We start from the raw sequence: 14,448 nt of genomic DNA, 5'->3' as shown, positions 1-14,448 counted from the left end.
CACAACCTACTTGTACAACCGAGTCCCCCCAACACAACCTCCACAATTCCTTTCTCCCACAGAACTTGCACATGGCTTCCAAATGGGTCAGTTTAAAAACGAAAGGAAACTTTCACCAACATTTCCCTCCCTGTTCGCCTGCGGCATACTGAAGCTCGCCCCAGGCGATCGAGCCAGCTGGCCTTTTACAGGGCCCTTGCTGAATGCTTCCGGGTGAAGCCTCACCTGTCAAACTCTTCAAAGATCTCACGCACGGTCAAGGCGGACACTAAGGTGATGGTGTAGGGCAGGCAGTCGTGCTGCCTGCTGAGAGCAAGCATCTTGGCGTAACGGGGCGCCACCGGAAACGATGCCATGGTGGCCCCCAGGGGGGTGATGGGACAGCTCAGCTTTGCCTCCTGGAGTTTCCCCGGCCTGCAAGAAGAGAACGTTTTCCAGACATGATAAAGCCATTCAGAGCTGATGCTTTAAAGTCAGCTGACGCTGACGGAGCCATCCGAGAGTAGTATCAGCCGAACAATTAGTGGGGGCAGGAGATGAATGATTCAGGGGACGTTGAGAAGGACGTGCTCTACCTTCCAGATTTGGGGGGCTCTTGCAAGGCCCCCAGAGCGATCAGCAACTCCTCGGCCGCTACGAGGGCGTCCGTCGGCGGGGGTGTTGGGAAAGGGAAGTTGACCACCTACAAACGCAAAAGGGACAGCCATCGTTAAGGGAGTGGGGAGGACAGGTAATTTCCACAACGACAGGATAAGGAGTGTTCCGATTCAGATCCAACCATGCACTAGTGAGCAATCTGTATTTAAGCCAATCCCTGCGCCAGAACCAGGGCTTTCTTGTAGCAGGAACTCTTTTGCATCTTAAGCCACACACCCCTGATGTAGCCAATCTTCCTGGAGTTTACAGTAGGCCCTGTAAGAAGAGCCCTGTAAGCTCTTGGAGGATTGGCTATAACAGGGGCGTGTGGCCTAATATGTACAGGAGTTCCTGCTACAATAAAAGCCCTGGCCAGGACTACCACAAAGAACCTTCCAGTTGGAAGATGCCAAGCTTAAATCTCATTAGCGGCTCAGGCTCTATAGAACTCAACTAAAAGTTAGACGGTTTCCGGTAGACATATTGGGTCTGCAGCAGAAGAAGGAAAAACAAAGAGGGGAAAGAAGCTTAACCCAAAAACTGGAGTAAGAAACTTCGAAGGTTAATATGCAATTAAAGGGCCAAACGTTAAAAACAAACTGTAAAATAAATCATAAGCCAACATACATGTATCTATTGTAGAAAGCTTAAACCATTTAGGGGGCCCTCATTAGACTCTATCCTGACGCATTTCGACCTTCTCTATGAAGAAATGTTAAAACGCTTGGGGCTCTTTAGCTTGGAGAAACATCGGCTGCAGCTAGAATGATTAAAGGGCAGCTAGAATGATTAAAGGGTTGGAATGCTTTCCATATGAAGAAAGGTTAAAACACTTGGGGCTCTTTAGCTTGGAGAAACGTCGACTGCAGCTAGAATGATTAAAGGGCAGCTAGAATGATTAAAGGGTTGGAATGCTTTCCATATGAGGAAAGGTTAAAACACTTGGGGCTCTTTAGCTTGGAGAAACGTCGACTGTGGGGTGACATAATAGAGGTTTACAAGATTATGCATGGGATAGAGAAGGCAGAGAAAGAAGTACTTTTCCCTCTTTCTCACAATACGAGAACTCGTGGGCATTCAATGAAATTGCTGAGCAGTCGGGTTAACCACTACACCAAACTGGCTCTCCATTGTATTGGCATCTTGAGGTGTCAGAAGACTCTTGTTTTTCGCTGGGATACACTAGGAGGGCCTCTGCCACAGAACAGACCAAGTGACAAAGCCGGGGAGGGGCGGGAGAGCCTGCCTTGCGCTTTGAGATCTGTGGCTTTTAAATCAGCTGGGAAGGGCAGCCTCCTCCCCTCCCCCCAACAAGGACAGACTGTGAAAAAACCCCAATCCCCACCTTTTCAATATTGAGTGCCTTCATCTGCAAAATTAAATCTTCAACAGGTCGCCTGGTGATCTCTGGAGAGCTGAACTTCTCGAAGTCGCTGAAGACGGCCGAAGAGTACAGCCTGCCACAAAGAGACCGGGAGGGGGAAAGAAGCAGCTGCTAAGCATGTTCCAATGGAAGGGGAGGGATGGTGGCTCAGTGGTAGAGCATCTGCTTGGTAAGCAGAAGGTCCCAGGTTCAATCCCCAGCATCTCCAACTAAAAAGGGTCCAGGCAAATAGGTGTGAAAAACCTCAGCTTGAGAACCTGGAGAGCCGCTGCCAGTCTGAGTAGACAAGACTGACTTTGATGGACCGAGGGTCTGATTCAGTAGAAGGCAGCTTCATATGTTCATATATGTTCATAGGCCTAAGGGGAGGGATGGTGGCTCAGTGGTACAGCATCTGCTTGGTAAGCAGAAGGTCCCAGGTTCAATCCCCGGCATCCCGACTAAAAAGGGTCCAGGCAAGTAGGCATGAAAAACCTCAGCTTGAGACCCTGGACAGCCGCTGCCAGACTGAGTAGACAATACTGACTCTGATGGACTGAGGGTCTGATTCACTATAAGGCAGCTTCATTATGTTCTCATACGTTCTCAGGGGGAGAAGGGAGGGCTGAATGGGTCTTCTTCCCTATAAAGCCAGGTGTTGAGATCAGCTGGGACTGGAGACAGACAGCCCTACCCCTTTAGATGGCATGGGATAGAGAAGGTAGAGAAAGAAGTACTTTTCTCCCTTTCTCACAATACGAGAACTCCTGGATATTCAATGAAATTGCTGAGCAGTCGGGTTAGAACGGATAAAAGAAAGTCCTTCATCACCCAAAGGGTGATTAACACATGGAATTCACTGCCAGAGTAGGTGGTGGCGGCTACAAGCATAGCCAGCTTCAAGAGGGGATTGGATAAGCATATGGAGCAGAAGTCCATCGGTGGCTATTAGCCACAGCCTATCATTGGAACTCTCTGTCTGGGGCAAGTGATGCTCTGTATTCTTTGTGCTTGGGGGGGGGGGCACAGTGGAAGGGCTTCTAGCCCCACTGGTGGACCTCCTGATGGTACTTGGGTTTTTTGGCCACTGTGTGACACAGAGGGTTGAACTGGATGGGCCATTGGCCTGATCCAACATGGCTTCTCTTATGTTCTTATGGCACAGCACCCACATCATCCCCCTTTTCCTGGTCTGAGTATGGCACCTCCCTCTCCCTATGGGTCCCTGGCGACCTGACCAGAGCTGCCTTGTGACATACTTCCTCATTTTCTCCTCTCTCTGGGATCTTTATCCGTGCCAAAAATTGGATCCCAGCTTGACTTGGTTCAAGTGTTTCTGCTAAGGGTGCCAACACTCGGTTGGGAGAATTCCCAGAGATCTGGGGGCGGAGCCTGGGGAAAGGGGAGGGACCTTAACAAAATACCACAGCAGCCGTTTCTCCATCCTCCACAGCAGCCATTTCTCCAGAAAAAATTATTTCAGTTGTCAGGAGATCAGTTTTAATAACTGGCCCTGACTGGAGGTTGGCAACCCTAGTTCCTGCCCATCACCTTCCCTGAGCCATAATTTGGCCTGCCAGCTTCCCTCCCTGCCTGCTGTCCTTCTTCCCCCTTACTCGAGCCTCCAATGGTCAAACCTCAGGCTCTAACTTGCCACGATCCCAGAGGCAGCAGGTTGTGACCTGACGCCAAAGGTACCAACTTGCCTGTTGGCATCGAGCACACAGAGGCTGGTAAGAAAAAGCCTTTAACATCATGACCTGAAAAATCTATCTTACCCCCTTTCTTTTCTAGTTTGCACCATTTAGCCTGCAGGACTCAAAAGCTGCCACACTATTTGTGTTTCGCTTCGGTTACTCCTAAAAAAAGGCATGATGTGGTTTGTTTTTGGCCACACAGGCAGGCGTGTCTTTTTTGGATGATCATGAAACGATGAAGATCATCTCCCACACCCATATACCATAATTTTAAACGCCAGTGGAACGCACCGAGGGTATGCAGCTTCTCCCAGAATTCTCTGGGGATCTCTGGCCACAAAATGGCAGCTCACCTGTAACAGTGGCCCGGTTCTGTGCGGCCTGCTCGGCCGGCCCGCTGGTTGGCAGAAGCCTGAGACGTCCAGGTGACCTTGAAAGATGAAACCCCGGTGATTTTGTCATAGAAACGCTTCTTGACTTTCCCGCTGTCCACCACGTACTTGATGCCAGGAATTGTCAGAGACGTTTCCGCCACGTTGGTGGCCACGACGCACAACCGTGTCCCAGGAGGAGGGGGCTTGAAAACCTGGGATGAAACACAGAGTGTTTGAGTTAGCGAAAAACAGAAAATGAAAAAAAAAAGGGGGGGGCTTAACACAAACAGAACTGAATTAAGAACCTAAAGGTTAAAAAGATCTGAGTGTATAGATCCGATAATTAGTCACATTAAAAACATTAAATATTGACAAAAACACATGTACTTACAGCAAAGTAAATTTTAAAAAAAGATATTGGCCCCAGCGATAGCCTCAATTAAGAATCAAAACCGACAACGGCAACCAAAAAATACCATTTATTGACCTGGACGATATGCGTTTTGGCCCACTGGCCTTCCTCAATTGTCGAACAAACGATATTATGGGATGGCTCCTGACCATATAGTACAGCAATCATTTCTCATAACTTCACCAAGATGGAATTTTTTTAATGATTATTGTCTGTGACCAGAAGACAAAGATATCAGGGGCCTTACTCTGGATAATTTGATGCCGTGGTCAGATACACTATCCCAGGGATGGTCAAACTGTGGCTCGGGAGCCACATGAGGCTCTTTCACACGATATGTAGTTCGTGAAGCCGCCACCGCTCCATCGGCCAGCTTGGAGAAGGCATTTCTCTCTTTAAATCAATTCTCTAAGCCAAGCCAGCCAGCAGTTTGAAGAATGCATTTAAAGTTGCTTTCCTTCCCCCTCCCCCCTCATCTATTTGACTTCCTTCCTGTCTTGAGGCTCTCAAACATGTTTGCGGCCCTCAAACACCTTGACATTTATTCTATGTGGCTCTTACATTAAGCAAGTTTGGTCATCCCTGCACTATCCTATAGTAACGGTTCAATTGTGCACATTTTTCACTTTGCCATCAAAATGCGCTGCAGCCAGGAACCAATAAGGTTGCATCTTCCCATTCTATTTCACTGCAATGTCACATTTTCTAGTGATATCACTGGAAGGAGGTGGAAAAGAAGGATTTTTACCTTAGCTTGTTTTTCTGGCGCCAGTAAGGAGTATAGTGGAAGAACGTACAGTGGAAGGGAAGAGTCTGGTTTCTCATCTGCGTCCACATTAAACAAAGACACACACAATTATACATTCAAGCGGTCTGCTGACTGGCTGATCATTCGTTTGTCATTCCCATCAGAATACAGGAGAAACCCCTGCCCCAAAGAGCTTGCAAATTAGAGTTCAACCGTGAAGAGAAAACAAAAGGAGAGGAAAAACCAAATAATAAGAAATGCACATCTACGGTGCAGTATTAACAACAGTAAAACACAAGCAACAGCAAGTTTCAGGAACTTGGGGAGGGGCTGGGTCCCAGTCGCAGAGCTTCTGCTTGGCATGCAGAAGGTCCCGGGTTCAGTTCCTGACATCTCCAATTAAATAGACCAGGAAAGAAGTGATGTGAAAGTTCACAGCATGAGATTCTGGAGAGCTGCTGCCAGCCTGAGTAGACAATATCGACTTTGAAGGACCCAGGGTCTGATTTAGAATAATAATAATAAATTAGATTTATATTCCACCCTTTACTCAGAATCTCAAAGTCTGGCTCACAATCTCATTTACCTTTCTCCCTCACAACAGACACCCTGTGAGGTGGATGGAGCCGAGAGAGCTCTCCCAAAAGCTGCCCTTTCAAGGACAACCCCTACGAGAGCTATGGCTGACCCAAGGCCATTCCAGCAGCTGCAGGTGAAGGAGTGGGGAATCAAACCCGGTTCTCCTAGATAAGAGTCCGCGCACTTAACCACTACACCAAACTGGCTCTCAAGGCAGCTTCATGTAACTTGGGGCTATCAACTCCAGGTAGCACTAAGCAGCAACTGTCTTCTCTTCAACAACAAGAATGCTGGCAGAAATTTGCTTACTTGCCTGTGGTCAAAAACAATTTCCACCAGGCAATCAGGGGCATTCTGCAAACTAGGACAGCTGGTATAATCATTTCCAATGCTGTTCCCATGGAAACCGTGGCATCTGCTAATGTGTTTCCTGGTGCCCCCGAACTTCCTCCCTGCAGCACAGAGCCTATCCTGATTTTGCTCCACTTCTCCAGAGCTGGAAATGCTTTGGGGGACCCTAGCAAGTATCACCTTTGGATCTGCAGAGAGGACCTCTTCAGAAACATCCACCTTTGTGACTTGGAACCTCCCAACTTCTTGTCACATTTTCCAATTCAACTAGGCCCCCATGTTTGCCATTTTGCTGTGGCACCCCTACCTGTTCTCAACATTTCAAAGTGCCCACAGGTTCAATAAAATTGGGGTATTTCTGACTTAGAGTATCTGAATAGGGCTGGGAAAGCCAGGGTTCAAATCCCCCCTCAGCCATGAAATTCATTGTGAGGATAAAATGGAGAACAGGAGGGCCTCTGTGTGGAAAGCAAGAAAACAACATTTAACGTTTGGTGTCAAACAACGAGCCTCTTATACTTCCAAAAGGCAAACCACCTTCCAAGCCATTGTCTCCCAAGTCGAGATCAAGATCTGAACCCGCAACGTCTGCATCTTCGTCATCCTCATCTCCGGCATCTCTATCCTCGTCTCCTTCGTCAACCGGCATGACTGAGTAGTTATCCAGATCAATTTTAGGCAGGGTCTAGAAAAGGGGGGGGGGGAATAGGAAGGCTTGAGAAGGGCTTTCTAAACATCCAACTGTTTAGAGGAAGAATAGCTCATTGGTAACGTAATGAACGATCTGTTCTAGGAGGGGGGAAAAAGGGAGATGTGCAAAATGTACCAGAGATGATCAAGTATGTAATCACAACTTGCAACATGTCTGAGAAATAAAAAGGCTGAAGGAAAGAGTGCCTGTCAAAGCCCAATTTATATGGGTGCAAGATCACTTCTGAAGGGAGAGTATTCAATTATACAATCTCTTCCTAGAGAGAAAAAGCACACTGTGCACTGATACAATCCAGCTAAAAGAGGTTAAAGACCGACTGATGATGCAGAAATCTGTGACTCGTTTCATGCAAAACCAGCACTTACCTACAAACTAGGTTTTTAGGCACTGGCAGAATATCACCCAGTTCTTACCAGGTACAGAGAGGTTATTACTCCAAAGGGAAGCCTATTGGATTTTTACTCTAGAGACATTATTTCCCTTGGGTCTGAATTATTGGTTTGATTTGTCGGCTTTTGCTTAGTCAATTGGTTTTAACCTCTTTTAGCTGGGATTTAAATGGCCCTGTATAAATTGATGGTGCGGTCTCATTTGGAATAGTGTGTACAATTCTGGTCACTGCACCTCAAAAAGGATATCATAGAATTGGAAAAAGTCCAGAAAAGGGCAACTAGACTGATTAAAGGGTTGGAACAGTTTCCCTATGAAGAAAGGTTAAAACGCTTGGGGCTCTTTAGCTTGGAGAAACGTTGACTGCGGGGTGACATGATAGAGGTTTACAAGATTATGCATTGGATGGAGAAAGTAGAGAAAGAAGTACTTTTCTCCCTTTCTCACAATACAAGAACTCATGGGCATTCGATGAAATTGCTGAGCAGTTGGGTTAAAACGGATAAAAGGAAGTACTTCTTCATCCAAAGGATGATTAACATGTGGAATTCACTGCCACAGGAGGTGGTGGCAGCTACAAGCATAGCCAGCTTCAAGAGGGGGTTAGATAAAAATATGGAGCAGAGTTCCATCAGTGGCTATTAGCCACAGTGTGTATATATATGTACATATAATTTTTTTGGCCACTGTGTGACACAGAGTGTTGGACTGGATGGGCCATTGGCCTGATCCAACATGGCTTCATTGGGCTTCAACAGGTGCTCTTTATTTCAGCCTCCTTATTTCTCAAACTTTACACATTGGAATTTGTGATTACATACTTGATAATCTCTGGTACGTTTGTATATCTCCCTTTTCCCTATTGTTACAAAGGTTTTCTCCATTCTTTTTTTTTCTTTTCTGTTCTAGAAGAAGTCTGCAAATTGTGTTTTCCTCCTTCTTTATTAGGAAAGGAACACATGAGCAAGGCAGACTTAGAATAGTCTTCGTGACACTAAAAGGCCATCTGGGGCTGTTCAATAAAAGGGAAATGATGCAGACTGCATATAGCTTAACGAGGAACTTCCACACAGCTAAAAATCTTTAACCTGCACGTAAAAGAAAATTTCTAGTCCTCATGAAAGTTAACACATTAAAAGTAGAAGAGACACAAAAAAAGGAAGTTGAAAAGAAAGTCATATTCTTAGTGTCTTCAACAGGACAGTGGCATGACAAACTGTTTCCAGGGTAGATCTGTAAGGCTTTGTTGCATGGGAAAAACACCTGCCTTCCACCAGCGATTTTGGCTGTTGCACGTACCACTTTTTTGCTGCATTTGGCTTTCTTAAATTTCTTGGTTTCTTCCACCGAATCCTCCTTGTCTTCCCTACCTGAAAAGAAAAAGAAGAAGAATTGCAGATTTATACCCCGCCCTTCTCTCTGAATCAGAGACTCAGAGCTGCTTACAATCTCCTATATCTTCTTTCCCCACAACAGACACCCAGTGAGGTGGGTGGGACTGAGAGGGCTCTCACAGCAGCTGCCCTTTCAAGCACAACCTCTGCCAGAGCTATGGCTGACCCAAGGCCACTCCAGCAGGTGCAAGTGGAGGAGTGGGAATCAAACCCGGTTCTCCCAGATAAGAGTCCGCACACTTAACCACTGCACCAAAAGAAGCACCTCCATTGACAAAAAAGCCAAACCCTCAACAAATAAAAAGTGCATTGCAGATTCTGTGTTGTGGTGGGTGGTCAAGCCAGAGCTCTGTGGCAAGATGTTCAAAGACACAAAAGTCTGAAACTCAGAACAACTGCCGGGCACATAACAATTGCTGGGCCTGCCATTGAAGACTACCAGGTGACCTTGGGCTAATCACACACTCTTAGCCTCACCTACCATACAGGGTTGTTGTGAGGATAAACCAGGGGAGAGGCAATGAGGTAAGCCACTTTGGGTTCGCACACTTAACCACTACACCAAACTGGGTCTCCAGTTGGGAGAAGGGTGGGATATAAAGTAAATCAATAAGGAAGCACTTCTTCACTCAAAGGGTGATTAACATGTGGAATTCACTGCCACAGGTAGATACAGCTTCAAGAGGGGATTGGATAAGCATATGAAGCAGAGGTCCGTCAGTGGCTATTGGCCACAGCTTATTGGTGGGACTTTCTGTCTGGGGCAGTGATGCTCTGTATTCTTGGTGCTTTTGGGGGGGAACAGTGGGTGGGCTTCAAGCGTCCTGACCCCACTGGTGGACCTCCGGATGGCACTTGGGTTTTTTTTGGCCACTGTGTGACACAGAGTGTTGGACTGGATGGGCCAGTGGTCTGATCCAACATGGCTTCTCTTATGTCTGGGGCAGTGATGCTCTGTATTCTTGGTGCTTGGAGGGGGGGGGGCAACACGGGGAGGGCTTCTGGAGTTCTGGCCCCACTGATGGACCTCCTGATGCAACCTGGTTTTTTGGCCACTGTGTGACACACAGTGTTGGACTGGATGGGCCATTGGCCTGATCCAACATGGCTTCTCTTAGATTCTTATGTGACACAGAGTATTGGACTGGATGGGCCATTGGCCTGATCCAACATGGCTTCTCTTATGTTCTTATGTGACACAGAGCGTTGGACTGGATGGGCCATTGGCCTGACCCAACATGGCTTCTCTTAGATTCTTATGTGACACAGAGTGTTGGACTGGATGGGCCATTGGCCTGATCCAACATGGCTTCTCTTATGTTCTTATGTGACACAGAGTGTTGGACTGGATGGGCCACTGGCCTCATCCAACATGGCTTCTCTTATGTTCTTATGTGACACAGAGTGTTGGACTGGAAGGGGCACTGGCCTGATCCAACATGGCTTCTCTTATATTCTTATGTGACACAGAGGGTTGGATTGGATGGGCCATTGGCCTGATCCAACATGGCTTCTCTTATGTTCTTATGTGACACAGAGTGTTGGACTGGAGGGGCCACTGGCCTGATCCAACATGGCTTCTCTTAAATAAAGGCTATGGAGGTGTGGGGGTGGGGTACCTTGAGGCACATTCCTGTGAAAAGGAAAAGACTTCCTCAGCCTCCTGCAGAGCGAATGCACTTCGGCCTGGCCCGTGAGGAACACCAGAATGCCTCCTGCAAGACAAGAAAGCGTCCCTGATCAGAGCAAAGGAAAGCTGCCAGAAGCGCCAGCATCTGCTTCTCAGTTCCCCTCCAACAAAAATAATTTCTCATCTCTGCGGACCTTCATGGATGCTAAGCCAGGGCATCCTGCCCTCTAGGGAGGGACCGTGGCTCAGTGGCAGAGCATCTGCTTAGCATGCAGAAGGTCCCAGGTTCACGACGACAACTGCAGTTTTATACTGCGCCCTTCTCTCTGAATCAGAGACTCAGAGCGGCTTACAGTCTCCCATATCTTCTCCCCCCACAACAGACACCCTGTGAGGCGGGTGGGGCTGAGAGGGCTCTCTCAGAAGCTGCCCTTTCAAGGACAACTCCTACGGGAGCTATGGCTGACCCGAGGCCATTCTAGAAGCTGCAAGTGGAGGGCTGGGGAATCAAAGTCGGTTCTCCCAGATAAAAGTCTGCTACTGGACTCTTGGCCTTTTCTGCTGCTACAGACAGACTAACACATCTTGGCTCGTTTCTAAAATACCCCCAAAGAACCACACAACATTGGCACCAGATGGACCAGTGGTGCAACTCTGGATGAAATAAATTCATCTGATCACTTTTTGCTCGTGTGACATGAAGAAGAAGACGGCAGAAGGTCCCAGGTTCACGACGACAACTGTGGTTTTATACCGCACCCTTCTCTCTGAATCAGAGACTCAGAGCGGCTTACAGTCTCCCATATCTTCTCCCCCCACAACAGACACCCTGTGAGGTGAGTGGGGCTGAGAAGGCTCTCACAGCAGCTGCCCTTTCAGGGCAACCTCTGCCAGAGCTCTGGCTGACCCAAGGCCATTCCAGCAGCTGCAAGTGGAGGAGTGGGGAATCAAACCCGGTTCTCCCAGATAAGAGAGCTCTGGCTGACCCAAGGCCATTCCAGCAGCTGCAAGTGGAAGAGTGGGGAATCAAACCCAGTTCTCCCAGATAAGAGAGCTATGGCTGACCCAAGGCCATTCCAGCAGGTGCAAGTGGAGGAGTGGGGAATCAAACCCGGTTCTCCCAGATAAGAGAGCTCTGGCTGTCCCAAGGCCATTCCAGCCGGTGCAAGTGGAGGAGTGGGGTATCAAACCCAGTTCTCCCAGATAAGAGAGCTCTGGCTGACCCAAGGCCATTCCAGCAGGTGCAAGTGGAGGAGTGGGGAATCAAACCCGGTTCTCCCAGATAAGAGAGCTATGGCTGACCGAAGGCCATTCCAGCAGCTGCAAGTGGAGGAGCGGGGAATCAAACCCAGTTCTCCCAGATAAGAGTCCACACACTTAACCACTACACCAAACTAGTGCTCCGCTATCTCCAGTTCAAAGGGATCAGGTGATACGAAAGATCTCTAGCTGAGACCCTGGAGAGCCGCTACCAGTCTGAGCAGACCATGGAGAGTTTTCAAGGCAAGAGACATTCCGAGGTGGTTTGCCATTGTCTGCTTCTGCACAGCAACCCTGGAGTTTCTTAGCGCTCCCCCAACCAAAGATTAAGTAGGACAGACCCTGCTTAGCTTCTGAGATCTCACGAAACCTGGCTAGCCTGGGCCATCCAAGACAGGGCCCTTCACCTTCATAGTATATTTAAAGGCCAATTTAAAGGAAGGGATGGTGGCTCAGTGGTAGAGCATCTGCTTGGGAAGCAGAAAGTCCCAGGTTCAATCCCTGGCATCTCCAAAAAAGGGTCCAGGCAGGTAGGTGTGAAGAACCTCAGCTTGAGACCCTGGAGAGCAGGAGAGGGACGGTGGCTCAGTGGTAGAGCATCTGCTTGGGAAGCAGAAGGTCCCAGGTTCAATCCCTGGCATCTCCAAAAAAGGGTCCAGGCAAATAGGTGTGAAAAACCTCAGCTTGAGACCCTGGAGAGCTGCTGCCAGTCTGAGAAGACAAGACTGACTTTGATGGACCAAAGGTCTGATTCAGTATAAGGCAGCTTCATATGTTCATACGCAACTGCATGATATGTTCATATGTTCTGGCAAAATTCTGCCATTATATATGGCTCATTATATATTAAAAAGGTAAAGGAAAGGTCCCCTGTGCAAGCACCAGTCGTTTGCGACTCTGGGGTGACGTTGCTTTCACAACGTTTTCAAGGCAGACTTTTTACGGGGTGCTTTGCCATTGCCTTCCTCAGCCATCTACGCTTTCCCCGCAGCAAGCTGGGGACTCGTTTTACCGACCTCGGAAGGACGGAAGGTTGAGTCAACCTGGAGCCGGCTACCTGAACAGAGTTTCCGCCGGGATCGAACTCAGCTCGTGAGCAGAGGGCTCCCACTGCAGTACTGCAGCTTTACCACTCTGCACCACGAGGCTCTTTCGTTATATATTACCGGATAAGAAATCATGGAACAAACTCTCGCACCATCACCCTGGATCACCGTCAGCAAATGCAGTTGCGTTAATTTCTTATTCTTTACTACAGGAGGGGCCTTTGGTGGCCAACTTACCTGAGGGTAACATTCGGTGAATTTTGCAAACCTTCCGGAAACACTCCCCAGCGTAGTCATCCAGCGGGGTTCTCTTGTTAAAGTGAACAGCTACAGGAAACTGCCGGGCATCCACCTACAGGGAAAACGCCAGTTTCAGGAGGACAGCCGTGTTCATTTGCAGTAGGAGAGTTGGGTTTGAGAGTTCAGCAACCCCATACAGATCAGTAAGATTTGCAGGCTCTAAGTTTTTGAGAGTCCAAGCTAAAACCCCACCCCCTCAGTCTAAAGTGCTGGCTATTTTAGGGGGTCTTCCACATTACAATTTCTTGTAGCATTCCGATTGCTGTGGCAGCTCCCAAATCTGTGCCTTTTCGTTTGCTTTTTAAAAATTGGCAATAGCTAGATAGGGATAGTGAAGGAAATATTATCCTTTTATATTGAACTACTTCAATGATCAATTAAAAAGGTCAAGGTAGTCCCCTGAGCAAGCACCAGTCGTTTCGACTCTGGGGTGACATTGCTTTTACAATGTTTTCACAGCATACTTTTTACAGGGTGGTTTGCCATTGCCTTCCCCAGTCATCTACACTCCCCCCCCCCAGCAACTGGGTACTCATTTTACTGACCTCGGAAGGGTGGATGGCTGAGTCAACCTGGAGCCGGCTACCTGAACCAGCTTCCGCTGGGATTGAACTCGGGTTGTGAGCAGAAGGCTCTGACTGCAGTACTGCAGCTTTACCACTCTGCGCCATGGGGCTCTTAATGATCTATTAGGTCCTCTAAATTCCCAAACTTTCCTTCCTCCCCCACTTCCCCCCAAAAGTCAGCCCCTTTGTTGTGGAGATGTAAGGGGCAAGGTATACCTCAAAAAACCCTAGAGACTTACTTCAAAAATAATAGCTGGGAAGTTAGATGACCTAACAGATGACCAGCTTGGTGTAGAGCCAGTTTGGTGTAGTGGTGAAGTGTGCGGACTCTTATCTGGGAGAACGGGGTTTGATTCCCCACTCCTCCGCTTGCACCTGCTAGCATGGCCTTGGGTCAGCCATAGCTCTGGCAGAGGTTGTCCTTGAAAGGGCAGCTGCTGTGAGAGCCCTCTCCAGCCCCGCCCACCTTACAGGGTGCCTGTTGTGGGGGAGGAAGGTAAAGGAGATTGTGAGCTGCTGTGAGACTCTTTGGAGTAGAGGGTGGGATATAAATCCAATATCTTCATCTACCTCACAGGGTGTCTGTTGTGGGGGAGGAAGGTAAAGGAGATTGTGAGCCGCTCTGAGACTCTTCGGAGTGGAGGGCGGGATATAAATCCAATATCTTCATCTACCTCACAGGGTGTCTGTTGCGGGGGAGGAAGGGAAAGGAGCTTGTGAGCCGCTCTGAGACTCTTTGGAGTGGAGGGTGGGATATAAATCCAATATCTTCATCTACCTCACAGGGTGTCTGTTGCGGGAGAGGAAGGGAAAGGAGATTGTGAGCCGCTCTGAGACTCTTTGGAGTGGAGGGCGGGATATAAATCCAATATCTTCATCTACCTCACAGGGTGTCTGTTGTGGGGGAGGAAGGGAAAGGAGATTGTGAGCCGCTCTGAGACTCTTCGGAGTGGAGGGTGGGATATAAATCCAATATCTTCATCTACCTCA

General features: G+C 48.2%; 1 protein-coding gene across 1 annotated transcript in view; it reads right to left on the bottom strand.

Annotated features, from left to right (window-relative positions):
* The window catches only part of DHX37 (DEAH-box helicase 37), a 47,057-nt gene that overhangs the window by 14,580 nt on the left and 18,029 nt on the right, over positions 1-14,448 (bottom strand). Inside the window, exons 10-18 of the mRNA XM_060249006.1 lie at positions 12,830-12,944; positions 10,276-10,371; positions 8,562-8,632; positions 6,698-6,845; positions 5,231-5,307; positions 4,050-4,282; positions 1,982-2,093; positions 576-682; positions 226-414 (exon numbers count right to left, since the gene is read on the bottom strand). Coding sequence (XP_060104989.1) covers positions 226-414; positions 576-682; positions 1,982-2,093; positions 4,050-4,282; positions 5,231-5,307; positions 6,698-6,845; positions 8,562-8,632; positions 10,276-10,371; positions 12,830-12,944 — 1,148 coding nt within the window. The remainder of the gene's footprint in view (positions 1-225; positions 415-575; positions 683-1,981; positions 2,094-4,049; positions 4,283-5,230; positions 5,308-6,697; positions 6,846-8,561; positions 8,633-10,275; positions 10,372-12,829; positions 12,945-14,448) is intronic.

This window comes from Heteronotia binoei, chromosome 11 (genome assembly GCF_032191835.1).
Source record: "Heteronotia binoei isolate CCM8104 ecotype False Entrance Well chromosome 11, APGP_CSIRO_Hbin_v1, whole genome shotgun sequence".
Classification (NCBI taxonomy): domain Eukaryota; kingdom Metazoa; phylum Chordata; class Lepidosauria; order Squamata; family Gekkonidae; genus Heteronotia; species Heteronotia binoei.
This window is presented reverse-complemented; position numbering and strand designations above follow the sequence as displayed.